This window comes from Engystomops pustulosus, chromosome 5, assembly GCF_040894005.1.
Source record: "Engystomops pustulosus chromosome 5, aEngPut4.maternal, whole genome shotgun sequence".
Taxonomy (NCBI): Eukaryota; Metazoa; Chordata; class Amphibia; order Anura; family Leptodactylidae; genus Engystomops; species Engystomops pustulosus.
Window position 1 is genome coordinate 143,695,303 of NC_092415.1, and position 18,204 is coordinate 143,713,506.

The 18,204-nt window shown below is 39.5% G+C and overlaps 1 protein-coding gene across 2 annotated transcripts in view; it reads left to right on the forward strand.

The window, feature by feature from the left end:
* Positions 1–18,204, forward strand: part of VPS41 (VPS41 subunit of HOPS complex) — a 175,242-nt gene that overhangs the window by 74,576 nt on the left and 82,462 nt on the right. For both annotated transcript variants that reach the window (XM_072153283.1, XM_072153282.1), the window contains 2 exons: positions 8,140–8,202; positions 12,605–12,670. In XM_072153283.1, the coding sequence (XP_072009384.1) occupies positions 8,140–8,202; positions 12,605–12,670 (129 nt within the window). The remainder of the gene's footprint in view (positions 1–8,139; positions 8,203–12,604; positions 12,671–18,204) is intronic.

An 18,204-nucleotide genomic window follows, 5' to 3' on the forward strand; every position in this document is an offset into this window, starting at 1 on the left:
TTTTTATGTTTTTTATACTTTATTAAGTTTTTTTATGGGAAAGTGACATTTTAGGGGCTTATATTTTATGTATTTATTTTTTATTTATTATAATGTGTAGTGTTAACTGTTTTTGCATATTTTTACTTATACATACTTGAACTTAAACCAGTGATGCTCTGATCACTGGTTTAAGTTCAATACACTGCTCTACAATACTATTTCATTGTAGAGCAGTGTAAACTGTCTGAGCAAGCTTGCGCATGCTCAGACAGTTTACAGTCAGACCCGGAAGGGGTATGGCTGCCATGGAGACCGGGCAGCTCCGGGGCACATGCCAGTCCTCGGAGCTGCCCAGAAGAGGATCGGATCCCCCGGTAAGCGGCACGGGGGATCCGATCCACAGCAGGAACACCCTTACACGCCGCGGTCAAGCATGTAAGGGGTTAACACCCGCGATCGGAGTCGGCTCCGATCGCGGGTGTTACAGCGGGGTGTCAGCTGTACTAGACAGCTGACAGCCGCTGCTTCTGGTACCGGCTCCGTTCGTGAGCCGGTCCCAGAAGCTGGACGTTATACTACGTCCCGGTGCGCTAAGCATCTAGCCCCGGGGACGTAGTATAACGTCGTGGTGCGCCAAGGGGTTAAGGACAAAATAGTCATAATTCAGTACATAAATTAGATAAAAGGAATAGTACTATAGGTTTCTTTCCGTGTTTGTAGTGTAAACCTTGTAAGGATGCAGATATCACAAGAACAGTAAGGGTGTTATTAGCTTTGCATTAAGTAATGGAATTAACTATTATAAATTAAAAGACCATACAATGTGCGGTTCCACAGGGGTTATATATATGGTAATATGCCACTTGTGGTCTACAATATATAGGTAGGACATGTAGAAAATTGAAGATCCGGATATGGGAACATTTTGGGAATACACGCAAAGGGAAATTGGATCGCTAACTTTTAGCACACTCTGTAAAAAATCATAATAGTACTTTTAACTGAACAAAATTTCATGTTTTACACTCACCGGCCACTTTATTAGGTACACCATGCTAGTAACGGGTTGGACCCCCTTTTGCCTTCAGAACTACCTCAATTCTTCATGGCATAGATTCAACAAGGTGCTGGAAGCATTCCTCAGAGATTTTGGTCCATATTGACATGATGGCATCACACAGTTGCCGCAGATTTGTCGGCTGCGCATCCATGATGCGAATCTCCCGTTCCACCACATCCCAAAGATTCTCTATTGGATTGAGATCTGGTGACTGTGGAGGCCATTTGAGTACAGTGAACTCATTGTCATGTTCAAGAAACCAGTCTGAGATGATTCCAGCTTTATGACATGGCGCATTATCCTGCTGAAAGTAGCCATCAGATGTTGGGTACATTGTGGTCATAAAGGGATGGACATGGTCAGCAACAATACTCAGGTAGGCTGTGGCGTTGCAACGATGCTCAATTGGTACCAAGGGGCCCAAAGAGTGCCAAGAAAATATTCCCCACACCATGACACCACCACCACCAGCCTGAACTGTTGATACAAGGCAGGATGGATCCATGCTTTCATGTTGTTGACGCCAAATTCTGACCCTACCATCCGAATGTAGCAGCAGAGACTCATCATACCAGGCAACGTTTTTCCAATCTTCTACTGTCCAATTTTGATGAGCTTGTGCAAATTGTAGCCTCAGTTTCCTGTTCTTAGCTGAAAGGAGTGGCACCCGGTGTGGTCTTCTGCTGCTGTAGCCCATCTGCCTCAAAGTTCGACGTACTGTGCATTTAGAGATGCTCTTCTGCCTACCTTGGTTGTAACGGGTGGCGATTTGAGTCACTGTTGCCTTTCTATCAGCTCGAACCAGTCTGCCCATTCTCCTCTGACCTCTGGCATCAACAAGGCATTTCCGCCCACAGAACTGCCACTCACTGGATGTTTTTTCTTTTTCGGACCATTCTCTGTAAACCCTAGAGATGGTTGTTCGTGAAAATCCCAGTAGATCAGCAGTTTCTGAAATACTCAGACCAGCCCTTCTGGCACCAACAACCATGCCACGTTCAAAAGCACTCAAATCACCTTTCTTCCCCATACTGATGCTCGGTTTGAACTGCAGGAGATTGTCTTGACCATGTCTACATGCCTAAATGCACTGAGTTGGCGCCATGTGGTTGGCTGATTAGAAATTAAGTGTTAATGAGCAGTTGGACAGGTGTACCTAATAAAGTGGCCGGTGAGTGTAGAGAAGGTTAATAAACATTAGCAAGAGGAAAACTTTATTAAAAGGTGGGTCAATGGTTAACTTATTGTGAACTAATATGCTTTTTGAACTGAAGGGTTAATTTGTCAGCATCTTGTATTTAGAAATGGATGTATCCTTTTTATATTAGTCACTTTTTAATTGGACATTTCAATACTGGTGTTAGGGGCTATGTTTTTATCTTAGTGGTATTATGTTTTTACGTAAAAATTATTGTGGTATTTTCTGATGTCCTTTTAACGACCATGCCTTTTTTGTTTTTTCATTGCCATTTTTCACTTCCCACCTTCAAAAATCTATAACTTTTTTTTTATTTTTACACGTAAAGAGCTCTGTGATGGCTTGTTTTCAAATTGCACTTCATAGTGATGGTATTTAGTATTCCATGCCAGGAAAAAAATGGTGAAACAAACGCATTTGCGCATTGCATTTCCTTGTGGGTTCGGATTTTACCAAGGGGGCCCCCATCTTTTTGAAGCCGCCAGCAGCTTTGTCAGCGGTGATTGGACGGGATTACATAAGCAATCGGTGCTAGCAGCAATCGCGGGTGTTATCGGTAAGTGCATCCACGCATGCATCCACACCCAATGTGTGCCATACTATTACGGCACTTATTGGGAAGGGGTTAAAAAAAGACTATGACTACATTGCTGGTTATGCCCCAGAAAAAGCAGAGTAGGTGAAACTTGAGTTGGGCTGGACACTAACCACCAAGAAGCACAATATTGCAAATGGATATGTTTTTATTCTACTTCCTCACAGTATTAAAATTATTAAAAGTATTAAAGTTATTTAATGTACTCACAAAATTGTGTGTCGGCAGTAGTGCACTATTGCTCTGCTGTGTAAGTTTGTGATGAGACTCAAAGAACAGAGAGGAGCCTTGAGAGGAGAGGAGTTTTTGAAAAAGCAAAGGTCCAGCTCACCAATATTTCGGGGGCAGCATTTGCTGCAGATCCCTCCTAAAATTGGAGTTGGCGCTGCAGCAAAATATCAGATTGATCCAGCCCCAAAAAGCTCCAGCTGTTTAAAAATTTGTCTTCAGACTTGATTGAGAAAATCCAACCCAACACAGGTACATGGTATAAGGAACTATTGCCTCATCTGATGTCCGCCATGATGTTACCTATAAACAATCCCCTCTAGTCTCTAAATGCCCACATACCTGATAAACAGGCTGTATATAGTAGTGTACCATTTAGCCGTAGAGAGCAGAAGAAGAGTGAAGAAATCAGTTTAGAAAAATACCTTTTTGAGACTCACAATCACAGCAGGTACATAAGATCAAGGGGACCGTTTCCTGCAGGTCTTCTAATGTGGTCTACCTTATTATGTGTGAACAATGTCCAACCACAGGACTTTATGTTGGGGGAAACAGGCCAGAGACTCCATCAGTGCATGAACTTGCACCAATCTAATACTTAAAATGAAAGGAAAGATCTCCCAGTGTCTGCACATTTCTCCAGAGAGGACCACACTATGGAAGACTTGCAGATTACTATTTTAATGGGACATTTCAAGACACAGAGGGAAAGAGAAGAATGGGAGTATAAATTAATGCAGAGATTCAACACCTTACAAAGTGGTCTAAACATTCATGCCAGCCTCATGACCTCCTATCGCTGACCTGGAGGCCACTAGCAGATAAGCGCCAGGGCTCTCTTGTCTCGCCTCACAGCTTTTTAGTCTGTTTATTGCCATCCTGTCGTAAATAAGATGTCTCTGTATTTATCAATCTGTTGTTTTAAAGTTTTTTTTTTTTTATGATCACTATGTATGTATGTATGTATGTATGTATGTATCATGCATAGTATCATCATTGATGAAGAGAACTAGTATTCTCCAAAGCTCCCCATCAAATAGGTATCACCTGATTTCTTCACTCTTAATCAGGCAGAAAGACTGGACTGTTCACTGCCCTTACTAAAAACACTCAATATAAAACCCATATTGATGGTAAACATTATGGCAAATGTCAATCATTAAAGATCCCAAAAGCAACATAAATAAAGATACAAAGGTGAATCAATCAATTCTTGAATTCCAAATGCACATCCAAGAAACATCCAAAACAGGCTTGTATAGCTTGAAACTGTCAAAGTATGAAACTGGAGTCATTCTTATAGTTTAATTCGCCTTGTGATTCCGTGAAGATTTTCTATCCTACGTCTTAGGGCCTTTCCACACTTGCAAGTGTGATGCCATGAACTCGTATCACACTCGCAACGCATGCTGCTCGGAACTCACGGCCCGAACGCTGCACACCGGGAGTGAACGGACATGCTGAGTTCACTCCCGGTGTGCAGCGTTCGGGCCATGCGTTCCGAGCAGCATGCGTTGCGAGTGAGATGCGAGTTCATCGCATCACACTCGCAAGTGTGCAACCGCCCTTAGTTCCCATTGTAATTCCATGAAGTGGCAATCCTATAGTTTAAAGGACATCTACCACCAGAATGAAAGACTGTATGCAAATAAGCCTGAGGGGCTCTAGGCTCCATTAATACCTACGGAGCCTCAGGATCATTTGCATACAGTCTTTCATCCTGGTGGTAGATTCCTTTTAATACACATTAAAATTCACTCAACTCACACATAAGAACAAATTAGTGTTCAATGTCCGACATCCCAACCAAATACTGGAAAAGAGGCAGTGAACGGTAAATGAATATGAAATTTCTTGCCCCCACATAAATATCTGGTCTGTTTCACCACCGCTCTATTACTGTATCTCAACAAGTCTACAACACATTGTAAACATCAAACCTCCAGGTTGTGTCACAGAAAAGGTATAGCATTTAGCTTTTCTGTGACAAACCTGAAGGTTTGATGTGTTTTGCATGTGTTTACAGAAATTTAACTCCTTTCCACTGCTTGGCTGGGATGTTGAACATTCAACACCAATTTATTGTTATGTGTGAGTTTAATGAATTTTAATGTGGAGTTACAATGCAAGCGAAGACATCGGATTGATACTTCATGGTATTGCAATGTGAATTAAACCATAGGATTGAAACTCTCTAGTGAACTCCAGTATCATACTTTGACCGTTTCAAGCTATACAAGCCTCGTTTGGATGTTTGCAAGTGGAATTCAAGAATTAATTGATTTATCTCTGTATCTGTACTTCTATTTCTCATGTGATCTATTATTTACATTTGCCATGATTACCATCCATATGGGTTTTATATTGAATGCTTTAGTAAGAAGAGTGCGCAGTCCACTGCAGTCTTTCTGCACAGCTTGATCAGGTGTGCGGTCAGCCAGAGACTAGAGGGGATTGTTTATAGTTTGCATCATGGCAGATGAGAGTACCCTATTTTTCGGCTTATAAGGCGCACCAAAAATCCTTTAATTTTCTCAGAAATCAAAGGTGCGCCTTATAGGCCGGTGTGCCTTATATATGAACTTATACAGAAATGTACTACAGACAAGATGTACTGTACATTTACCAGTGTTTAATAGCTCCATCCCCAGAAATTTCCTGCACCTTCCCACACAGTATACAGGGTCCCTAGCTCCTGAAGTGCCCTGGCACCACAACCAACATTGTGCCCATCCTGCCCTCCCCTAGGAGAGACCGGAGCTGCCAAAGTTTCCCGGGAAGTGTAGCTGGCTTGAACTGTGCACAGGTCTGCCACCTGCTGGTCATTTTTAGGTACTGCATTTGATCCTGCGCCTTATACTCCAGTGCGCCTTATATATGAACCTAGATGCCTTAGCAGGCATTTATTAGAGGTGCGCATTATAGGCCGAAAAATACGGTAATGGAGCAGACTGCCCTGTATGACGGTTCAGCTCCATACATCTCAATGGAGCCATCAGAAATTCCTGAACACTGTGGTATGTGCGACCCCATCGGACCCCTTTGTTTTTGTAATCTGTTGGGGTCTCATCACTGAGACCCCCACCAATCAGCAAGTTGGCCCTTTCCTGTGGATAGGGCTTAACTTGTATTCGTAGGAACACCCCTTTAAGAGTGCGGTTGCATTTGAAACGCATAGGTGATATGATGTTACTTATAGCATGTACCTATGCTGGGTTGTTTTATGGAACAAGTGAAATTTCTCAATAAAGTCTGGAGACAACTTTTTAAACAACTGGAACGTTTTGGTGCTGGATCAATCTTATATTTTGAGAACCTTTTGGAGCTATTGGTGGTTGTGAAGGAAACAACTGTGCACTTCAGTGTTGTAATAAGGATTTGTGCAGTGGAACTCAGGAGGAACAACGTGAAAAGGAGGAACTAAAGCAGTTTAGTGTGCTCATGGAGGAAAACCTCTGAACGACGTACTACGCTACATCAAAGTGGTCAACGGACCGGTGAGAACGCGGACCCTTACAATAGCTATGTATTTTTATGCTCTGAACTATTATGTATTGTTTCACTAGTGATTTTTCTGTTTTTCTGTTATTAGCACTCTCCTTTATTATCTTTTGCTCCTTTTGGTGACTTCTCTTAGAATTTTTTTTTTGTTCATTGGTTTTATTGTTTGTTAGTTAGTTATTGTTCTAACGTTACAATTAGCCTAGTCCCTATACCCCAGAGTAACCGGAAGACCAGGCGCAATCCAGTACATGACGATGAGTAAGGCGGCAGTAAACTATTGCTGTTATTATCATTTTGATGTAAAAGCCTAAAAATTGTGTGTTGGGTGCCAGGGTAGTAGTTAGGGGCTTAATGTTGGGATTTTATTTATTTATTTATTTTGTTTTATACAGAATGCTAATGTGTTGCACTATATTGTATGAGTGATCATACCTCAAATGGTTCAAACAACATTGAAGCCAAAACAGCATTTTTCCCATTGTATTTTATTAGCTATAGCATTAGTTATTGTATTATCTGCATTAATTTGTAGAAAATGAATATGACAACTGTGTCATTTAACTTCATCTTATTTGATAATTGCTTATCTTTGCGTGAATGTTACATGCTTGTGTCCTCAATGGTCTCTGTCACTGCTGTACCCTATGAAACACCATCATGAAGTGCCTATTCATGTGCTGTACCTGGATTGTCCAGCTTCTTATTTCTTATGTCTATAATATAAATTCTGATATCTTGTCTGGATGTTGAAGAATTGCATTACACAGAACATCTCTCTACACCGCACACATTTCACAGCTTGAGTAAACACAACACATATGTCCTTTGTTTTCTTTCCAAGACTAAAGCATCAACTTTTTTATATATAATGAAAAAAAAATATATAAAAATTGTATTAAACTGTTACAGAAAGTGACATTACTCAGTAGGGTGCCATAATCAGCCTGGAAAAAAGGATTGTTGTTGTTCAAATAAATGAAGGTCTTTGTTTCTCATTCATTTTGGTGGCAGAGACCTTGAACACTTATATATTAAAAGAATGGAGAAACAATTTATTGTTGCTGTAGACATTCCTATTGTTACAGCAAATGCATCTCTGTCCAAGGCCTAAATGTTAGGTAACCAATTGTATTGTATTATATAGTATAGGAGACCACGCTTTTATTTATTTTGAAACAATTAAACTCTGAATTTCAGTTTGTGAGTTTTTTTTATAAGGCTTTTTGCAAAAAAAAAAAAATCAGGGGGGTCTTCAATGGGTTGCCATTCTCTAGTGGCACAAAAGAAAATCTATATTCAGTCAAGTACCTTTTCTGTGTCTCTTATACCTGATAGTGCTCAGGAAAACATTACATTTATGTACAAACACGCTCAAAATATTTGATGTGTGTCAATAATTAAAACTGCAAAGGCTGGTCAGGGTATTGTGTGCCTTGGTTCCATATGGGAGCTAAATGTTGTAGCTCTCTAATACCCTGGTTGATGATGTTACACCCCATAACTAGATTTTATTGATGTGTCTCTGATGCTAAGTAATGATATTCTTAATAATCTTTTCTACTTTTCTTACAGGTACAAGTGTTTGGCCTTTATTCAAGAGAAGGATTGCATGAAATTTTTGACTGCCCAATAAAAGTAAGGATCTCCGCTATCCTCATCTATATTAATACAGTAGTTTGTTTTCTTCTCTTTTTATATTTTGCATGAGGTTTTATTTTTTTCTAACATACCGTATTTCTTTTGACCGTAATGTAATGTCCTGAGCCTAGTCTGAAAATTCCAGTGACATCCAGAATGTCTTAATCACTGATTAACAGCCATCACAGTGATGGCTACAGCCTACACCCCATATGCCTCCATTACAGGGATGGCTACAGCCTACACCCCACCTTTCTCCATCACAGTGATGGCTACAGCCTACACCCCATATGTCTCCATTACAGGGATGGCTACAGCTGCCTAGACCCCTCATGTCTCCATTGCAGTGATGTCTACAGCCCCAAGACCCCAAATGTACCAATCACACCCATCACTGTGTTGGCTACAGCTTACACCCAACATGTCCCCATCACTGTGCTGGCTACAGCTTACACCCAACATGTCCCCATCACAGTGTTGGCTACAGATTACACCCCACATTCCTGTGTCACAGTGATGATTACAGCCTACACCCCACATGTGTCAATCACAGTGATGCAGCCTAGATCCCAAATGTCCGCATCAGAGTAATGGCTGCAGCCTACATCCCACATATGTCAGTGATGGCTACAGCTTACACTCCACAGGACAGAAACTGAATGTCTCCCTCATATTGGCAGCCACGTCATGTAATAATGTCCTATACCTTGAATGGCAGTGACAATAATATATCTATCATAGTAATGACTGCAGCCTAGACCACACATGGAGCAACTTCTAGAATGTCGGCCTCAGAGTGACTTCACCCAATAATTGTTATTGCCTCTCATCCACTACCCCACAAGGCAAAACCAAGATGCCTCCCCCGGAGTGACAGCCACATCAGCTAATAGAAGCCTATACCTCACATGGCAGTGACAATATCCATCTCACCCTAGACCCCAAATGGCATCAAAAGCCCGAATTTTTCCCTCAGACGACTAGCTATAGACTCCATATAACAGAAAGAGAATATCCACATCAGAGTGACGGCTACATTACCCAATAACAGCCTATATCTTCCATGGCAGTGACAACCAGAACATCTTCAGCTACAACACCTTTTTATTGCCTAGGCATCAAATGACAATGTTAAGCAGATGTCCCAAAAAAAAAAAAAATAAAATTAGTAACCACATTCTATATCACCTTGACCATCTCAGAGTCCTGTAAGTTGCTATAGGACAGATTCTCAAGCAATGACTCTGATGTTATTCTCTCATATAACGGTGGGGAATCATCTTAAATAATGTCTTTCTGTTTGATACATTGATTTCTAAATGAGTTGGTGCTATATTTTCCATGTGAAGTGGCAGTAAAAAGCAATGGGATATAACATTTTATAGGGTTGTAGGGTATAGCAGTAGTTCATCCCTGCAGAAAGTTTATATACAGAATCCAGTTCTACAGGCGCTGTTCATTAGTTTGTATAGCATAACTTTCAAGTATATTGGGTTCTGATTTAAAATGATGAAAATCCTCCTTCATGTAAAACCACTACCTGATATCAGCGCAGAAAATCATTAGTTATTGTGCTGCTCTACCTGCTTTATGTGCAGCTCTTAAAACTACAATAAAACATAATGTTGTTCCATAAATAAAGGAGCGCTCAATAATGATTTCTCAGGCATATCTTGATATCTCTGTCTGTACTCCAGGATGCTTCACTGAAGCTTTAGACCGGCTCACAGTCTTTCATATTGAGAATCTCATTAAAACAAGATGGGTTCTTTATTCTGGTTAATAAAATGAGTAATTTGCATTGAGCAAGCATAGAATACTCTCAAAAGTGGAGACATAGGGGCACTACAGACATATCTGAACCTTTAAATGTCTAAAGGTCTAAAGGATTATGCGACTTTGACCAGACGTATAAAGCAGATTAAATTGACTGGAGTCCTCACGACTCGGATCACACACAGTCAGCTGGGATTGTATCACTTATACATCACTTATGTTGTCTTATAAAAAGAGCAACTAAAAAGGACTTGTTTTAGCTGCGTTTAAAGACTACTTGGCAGGCCTTGGTTAATAAGGTTGAATCTAACCTTTATTCCCAATCCACAGGAATGTATGTGGGGGTTTGGTAGCTCACACTGTGATATGCAGAATAGCGGAGTGACAATCACCCTGCCAAACTTTGTTAGTGGGACATGATTTGGAAGTCCTATAGAAGTAGTGTACTTCCATGGGACCGGGGAAGCTTACAGACCATCCAAAACCTGAAAGTCTCACTAGTATGGGTCAGGGGACTTGTAGACTCCAGCTCTGTCGACAGTCAAGACCTCCCATGCTAATGTACAGGCAGTCCCCAGGTTACATACAAGATAGGGTCCGTAGGTTTGTTTTTAAGTTGAGTTTGTATGTAAGTCGGAACTGTATATTTTATCATTGTAATCCCAGCCAGAACTTTTTTGGTCTCTGTGACAATTGGATTTTAAAAATGTTGGGTTGTCATAAGAATCAGGATTAACAATAAAGCTTCATTACAGACACATGCGATAACTGTTACAGCTGATTATTGTAATCTAGGGCTAAAGTACAGAAAATTACCAACATCAAGAGGGCCGTTTGTAACTAGGGGTCATATGTAAGTCAAGTGTTCTTAAGTAGGGGACTGCCTGTATTTATCCCCTATCGACATAAATTGATACAATCCCTTTAAGTTACTACTTGTATTCTTCATGAAACATCTATAGTGAACCATCTATACGGCTCCAGTATGTTATAAGTTGGGGCTGTGTCCAGAAACACTCTTGCAGTAACACCCCACCATTAAAGGGGTATTCCAGGAATATTAACATCTGACACAAAAACCCATAATACTATAAATAAATGAGTACAACAATACTTGATTTGATTTTATGATTTACAAAATGTATGGCCTCTCTAAAGTAGGTGGAGTTATCACTAAGATGGCCGCCACTGGAAACTACGATTTCCATGATCCTTTCAGTTCTCAGTAACTCCTCCCACCTCTTATGCTTTGCTCCCAGTGATGCTATGACACACTTTCTTGCTCTGTTACCATAGTAATGATGTGTAACAGCCATCACCAAAACACTGGCCATACTGGATGCACTGCAACCAACCGACTTCAGCCAAACATAGTGGTAATCACATGACCTGCTCAGGCAGCTGCAAGACATGTGATGTGGACATGTGACCAGCGGCCATCTTCTGTCCTGTGTCTGCTCTGCAACGGACCGCGCGGAGGAAATTAACGGACTGATTAAAGGGCCAGTAGCATTTTAATTCTCCAGTACAGTCACCAGCATTTTTCTGCCATGGGGAGCAAAAAACAACTAATTACACAATAGCTTATATTTTACTGACTCATTTGTATACAAATTATGCTATTTCCTGGAATACCCCTTTAAGGGAAATGATAAAACCCCTTTCTCAGTAACTTATTGAATAGCTGAGATAACAGAGAAAGGACAATGGAGAAAAAGAAATCCCCAGAATTGTGTTTTTGAACAATTATTTACTATCTGTAGAACTACAGGCAGGTCCTCTTTAACCTTTGTTGTTTTGTGAAGAGAATCGAGGTATTTGAAGCTCTGTAGTAGAAAACATGAGCTAAAGTCTCTATAAACACATTACACAATTTTCCAAAATAGGGTTTTGAATCTGGTAGATTAAAAATGACCAACCAGAAGGGTAAATCTCATGAAGTGACCACCAGAAATACCTTCGAGATTGAATGTCTGGGTTATGTCATCAGTGGATAACAATGTTGATATTAAAGGAAATTTACCATCAAATTTTAGCATGGATAAACCAGGGACACCTACTCGAAGATCCAAACAGTGTAACTTTTAAAATTATGTTAATGAGCATGAGAGGCTACTGTGGCAATTCCAAGAGCCCCTCTGTGCTGTAGATTCACAGGCTGTTAAACTGTTTAAGGAGGACTTCCCACCTCACCTGATTACATCAGGCAGAGGGAGGGGGGAAGTGCCGCGGGCTGAGACTTTTGGTGCGCATGTTTTTCCCCCATAAAGACGGGGCCCCTTTTTGTTGGACACACCCTGTTGTCGTACAAGTCATAAAAGTGGCACAGACATTGGTACAAAATATTACATACCTGGCACGTTCCCATGTTCCCATATCACTGACACAAAATTGGTCTTTAGATGGATGCGCCCATTTCAGGTAACAGATGGCAATTGTGGATGTGTGGGGAAGGACTAAAAATTTAAAATGTTGCAAAACTTTCTTTCAAACTTTTGCAACTTTTTGGTTCCAGAATTTGTAGGATTTCATAAGTAATGGTCTTTGCCTAATAATACAAATAACAGTGTAAATGCCTCAGTGTAGCCCATTGTTTTAACAAAGTCAATGTGTTTGATACTAGATTGTTGCCGTCCACCCTCAGTTTGGAAGATCTGCCTGTAAACAGTTTGTGACCGGAGGAAAAAAGGTAAGTGATGTTAAGGTATATTTATAATTACCTTCTCTTATCAAGGCAGACATACTAGTGCTCAGGAGAAAATATGGTGCTTTATGGAGTAGTGAGTTTATTTTTGAAGTTTCTTTCCTAATGTGCTACTGAAAACCACTTTGTATTTTAATGTAATCCATTTTTCAATCTCTTTTGTTTTAAAAATGGATCAGTTTTCTTTACATTCAGTAGTTTATGGTAAATCAACCAATTCACCAATCTATTTGCACCTAAGTACTGGCTCGCTTTGTTTTGCACAAGATTCTGATCTACCTGCTTTGCACCAAATGTATTATGTTTTCTTAAAAACTTGTTTTGGTGAAAAGAGTGAGATAATGCTGATTAGGGAGCAATAAGCATTCGAATGTCACAATAAAATTGGATCGCAACATTTTTATTTAATAAAAATTAAGATAATGCCCTATTTGGAAATTGATGGGGTAATTGTTACTAAACTAAGAAAGCCGGAAGACTTCCAATAGTAGTACTTACATAGTACTATACAAGTCTTCTATTGGTCTGTGTTCAAGACACCCGATCTGGCTCCCTGCAACTTTTTCTTGTTCCCCAACACCAAGAAATAGCTCTCGGGGAAAAAAAAATTCTCAAACGAGGAAGTCATCACCGAGACAGAGGCGTATTTTGGCAAATTTGACAAATTGTATTTTTTGGAGGGGTTAATAAAATAACAGGAACGTTGGGAGAAGTGTATCTTTCTAAAAGGGGACTATGTTAAAAAAAACTTTTAGTGTCTTCATTTTTAACACAGGTAATTTTTGAACTGACCTCGTAGGTTTTGAGACTTACTGGTACATTTTGAGGCACCCTGGTTATAAAACACCTTTTTATAGGCCAATAGTTGAACCAGCTGATATTATTTTTTATGAAGTAGCAGGATTGCTTTCTAATTACTGATAATTCAGCTGGATTCATGACTTTCCATTCCTTTTAGCATCTCCTTTTCTTTGCCTGTTCAATACCTGTTTCTTTTAATATTATGCCACAAAGCTTTTCATTTATGGGCATCTATAGTTTGATTTCTTTGGCAGTGTGGATTAGATGTGTTGTTATTAACTTCTGCTGAGAATTTCGTGTCAATTTAATGTAAAGTGACATGCAACACTGGACACCTCTAAATATTAAGGAGCTCATAATAAGATACTACGAGGAAGATCAGCTATTGATAAATTGTAATTTCCTGTAACCCTTAGAAAATTGATCTTTTTTCAGAGCTTATCCCATACGTTTCATATTAGCACATAATTTTTATTAAGTTCCAATTTGTAATTGTGTTCTGTACCCCATATCGAATGGACTGCTGGTCTTTATATTTGCTTTATGCTCATTTCACTTAGGTGGGACATGTGTGAACGGAGTACAGTCTAGGCATGTGCACCTGTGCTTCATTTGGTATGGGTCACTTTGATAGACTCCCATTTGCCGAAGAGTATTTATATTTCGCCTCTGTCTCCATCTCTAGCCCTTACAAAATCAATTGCTCTAGAAACCCACCTTAAAATCCACTTTTTTTTCATCTTCTTGACACATTCTTTTCTCTGTTAATTGTTTCGCTGCCATTTGATAGAATTTTTTTTATTAATGTGCTATTGTACCTGAGGTCATAAAATCTATTTGTATACTTGTACTGAGCGTGTTGTCTTGTATTTGGTTTCAGCAATCTGTCATCCAAATATATGCGCTGTGTAAAATTGGTTTTACATTAAATATAATAGGATATTTTCATTGCCACAGTAAATCATACAACTTCTAACATGGCTTAAAACTTTGATAAATCTATTTTTTATACCTAACACTGATGAAGTGCCTGAAATGTAACATATGGTTAGTGGCGTACAGAGTTTGACAAGAAGAACCATCTTAAAGGTCTTAAATTTTCTGTGTTAAACAAAGTCATATCTTAAAAGAACAGCAAAATATGTTAAAACAGTGGAATCAAGTGAGATAAAATACAGTTTTTTGTGAAATGTGTAAATGTGGCATAAGGAAGAAGATGACAAGATACGTAGGATCTTAAATCAGCCTGTAACCTTGTCCAAGGGAAGTTTACTTTAAAGTCTTTTACAGGATTAGGCATCTTATACTTGAAGGTATAACACTAAGTGAATGCCAGCCCTGCACAGTCGGCCATTACTGCCCCAAGTAAACTCCACTTGGCATCAGAAGTTGTCTGGACTCTCGACCTCTCAGATCTCATCCTCTCCTTACATTTATATGTATAACACCATATTTTACTGTGGTCCAGCTTCTTGTTATAAAGAGGCCATTTAACTTAAAAGATCAGCATCATGCTACTTCTTGTTTTAAAAACATGTTAAATGCCTCCAATTCAAGTGTAATCCATTGTTACCGATATGTTCAGATAGATATGGGGGCACTCCAGTCAATAAAAGGGGAAAATAAAAGGGGTCATAAATCTTTGTACTGGAATATTTTATTCACACAATTGGATAATGCTAAAACAATAGAACAAAACAACGGCCACTGTCACTACATGCGACCAAAACTCTGCCCACACATGGAGGATCCAAGACCACACAATGTTGCAAGCAATTACGAGATTATCTGGCCGCTGACAAGTAGGCACTTTTTTTCTTTGTTTTTTTGTTATACCCTTTTGTTGATGTACACTACATATACTGATTTAATTGTATGAAAAATTTACAGAATGTGATGTAATGAAGTGAAAAAAAAAACATTAACTAGTGATTCCTACATACAACATACAAAGCAATAATTTGTAAAATTTAAAACATGACTTAAATATCTGCAAATTGCATGTATCTCATTGTCCCAAGGTCCCATTTTGGGGACTGAAATGTCTCTTCACTTGGTTTACTAGAGTCTCCTGGATATAAAATCACCCCATTGTCTGCCATATACAAGTTAGTGTTTTAACAGTTGTATAGAAGCGTTACACTTGTAGAGCTGATATAATTTATATAGCTGAATTACAGTTTGGGGAGGTTAAGCCATTGCATAAGCAGTATATCCTAGGAGACAATGACTGCAGGTCCCAGACACATTTAACAACCTGTATGTTCTGGCAAAAATTGTAGGCGGTATTACCGTTTCCTATGGTACTTTTTTTTTTAACAGGTCATCATTATCTATGCGGTGTTGATTTTAAAAATGCCCTTGGTCAGCATTCTGAATCATTTCAGTTCTTTATATAAGTTTAATTTACATTACCTGGCTTCCTGCCAGCAGTGGTGGTGAGTCCTGGGGAGGGACAGCTACAGCCTGTGTGTGCCTGTGAGAAGAAGTGCCCAACTGGTGAAAGACTGAAACCATAGTGTGTAAAAATGTTTAGTTTGTTTAGGTTTATTTGTTCTGGTGTCATGGTGTACCCCTTCAAATGTTGATCAATGTGGATTAGATTGTTTTAGAAAAAAAATGAAGTGATCATACATTTTTCTCTAATGTGTGTATAATACTGTGTGGGAAATTCACTTTTAATAGAAATAACCACACACTACAGTAAATGTCTTTGTAGACTATCTTATATCAAGACTTTTATTTCCAGGCTGTCCCTTTATGAGGGACTTGTGCCTTGTTTTCCAAATAATGATGGTAAAGTATTTTGTGGTACGCAGGGACTCAAAATGCCAGGGAAGAAATACACAGTGTTTTGTAAACTTAGAAATGTCAATGTGTAAATGCTTTTGGAATTACATGCCACTGAGTGGCTGATTTAGCCTGACCTGTTTAAAGCTACGAGCAAAATACATTTACTTTCTGTAATTATTATGAACAGTTGTGTGCGTTTGGGTTTGTTTGGCCCCTCTAGCATTAGTGGGTCAAAAAGATAGCAAAGAAAGCCAGAGAAATAAAGCATTGTCATTTAACCATGTCCCTGCTGCTGTTTTGTGCTAATAAAATGTTAGAGATATTTTTCCCAAGGTTTGATAAAGAGTACATCTCTGTAAGCTGATAAATTTCTCTCATTACACGGTGTAGTAATAAAGAACATGGTCTTGTAATGGACAGTGGGTAGTTACCTACCGTGCCACCAGACCAGTTTGACTGTAGTCTTATCCTAAGGAAGTTATCGGAGTCCTATCAGGCTCACAAGAACACTGGCATTAGACGACCAGTCAGGTTTTTTTTAGTCTTGTTTTAGGTGCAAGTTGGACAAGCAGACACAAAGATGCCAGAGTCATGACCCATGAAAAGTATCTTCTTCCTTATAGCTGAAGGTACAGAAACCTTGTTAGCAGTGATGTCTTGAATCATGATGTGGGGGAAGGATTTGTATTGTGTTGCTATCTGGATCTGAAGTGACTGCTTAGGTTGGCTGAGGTCACAAAATACCTCCATTGGTCATCTGCCTTGTCATGGACAGAATTACTGAAGGTAGGTAATCAAATTGAGATAAGAAGAGTGGCCATCTAGCTAGCTGTGGGTTTAAATGCTTTGCTGTCTTTTTATTTGTTTGAAGAGGGCATGGTGTATGGCACCTTCCAAGAAGTATCTCTAATCTTGCACAGCCATTAACTCTTTATCTTTGATATCATTTTTATTAACTTAAATAAGAAGCCACTTGGAGCTAATTTCCATTTACAGTGTTTAGGGGACTTTTATGGGACTAGGTGACTCTGTGTCTCAGAACTCCAACAAATGTCATTTATCCTCTTTTCATTCAATGTAGAGAGAGCCTGAGTCTTTTGTAGAAACAGGATAAAGCATATGAGCACTAGACTAGACCTGGGGGAGGGGACTAGCTGGCAAAGGGGGACAACACCTGTGGGCGGGAGGGGGGGGGCTAGAAGTGTGAACTAGCTAGACAAGAGGGACTAGACCTGGGAGGGACTACACATGGGGGCGGAGGGGACTAGCTAAGGGCAGGGGGAGGCTTGATCTAGTGGGGCTCACTTTGTAAGGCCAGGGGGGGTTACCGTATGAGAAGGGGGCAGCAGACATTGAGGGTGGGGGGGGGGGCTACCTGAGGGAGAGGAGAGAAAAGACCTTGTGGGGCAGTATTATAGTAGTTATATTCTTGTACATGGGAGTAGTATTATAGTAGTTATATTCTTGTACATGGGAGTAGTATTATAGTAGTTATATTCTTGTACATAGGGAGCAGTATTATAGTAGTTATATTCTTGTACATAGGGGGCAGTATTATAGTAGTTATATTCTTGTACATGGGAGTAGTATTATAGTAGTTATATTCCTGTACATAGGGGCAGTATTATAGTAGTTATATTCCTGTACATAGGGGACAGTATTATAGTAGTTATATTATTGTACAAAAGGGGCAGGGTTTTAGTAGTTATATTCTTGTACATAGAGGGCAGGATTATAGTAGTATCATTATTGTGCATAAGGAGAAGTATTATACTGGTTATATTCTTGTACATAGTGGGCAGTATTATAGTAGTTATATTCTTCTTCATAGGGGGAAGTATTATGGTAGTTATATTCTTCTACATAAGGGAAGTATTATAGTAGGTATATTCTTGTAAATAAAGAACAGTATTATAATAGGTATA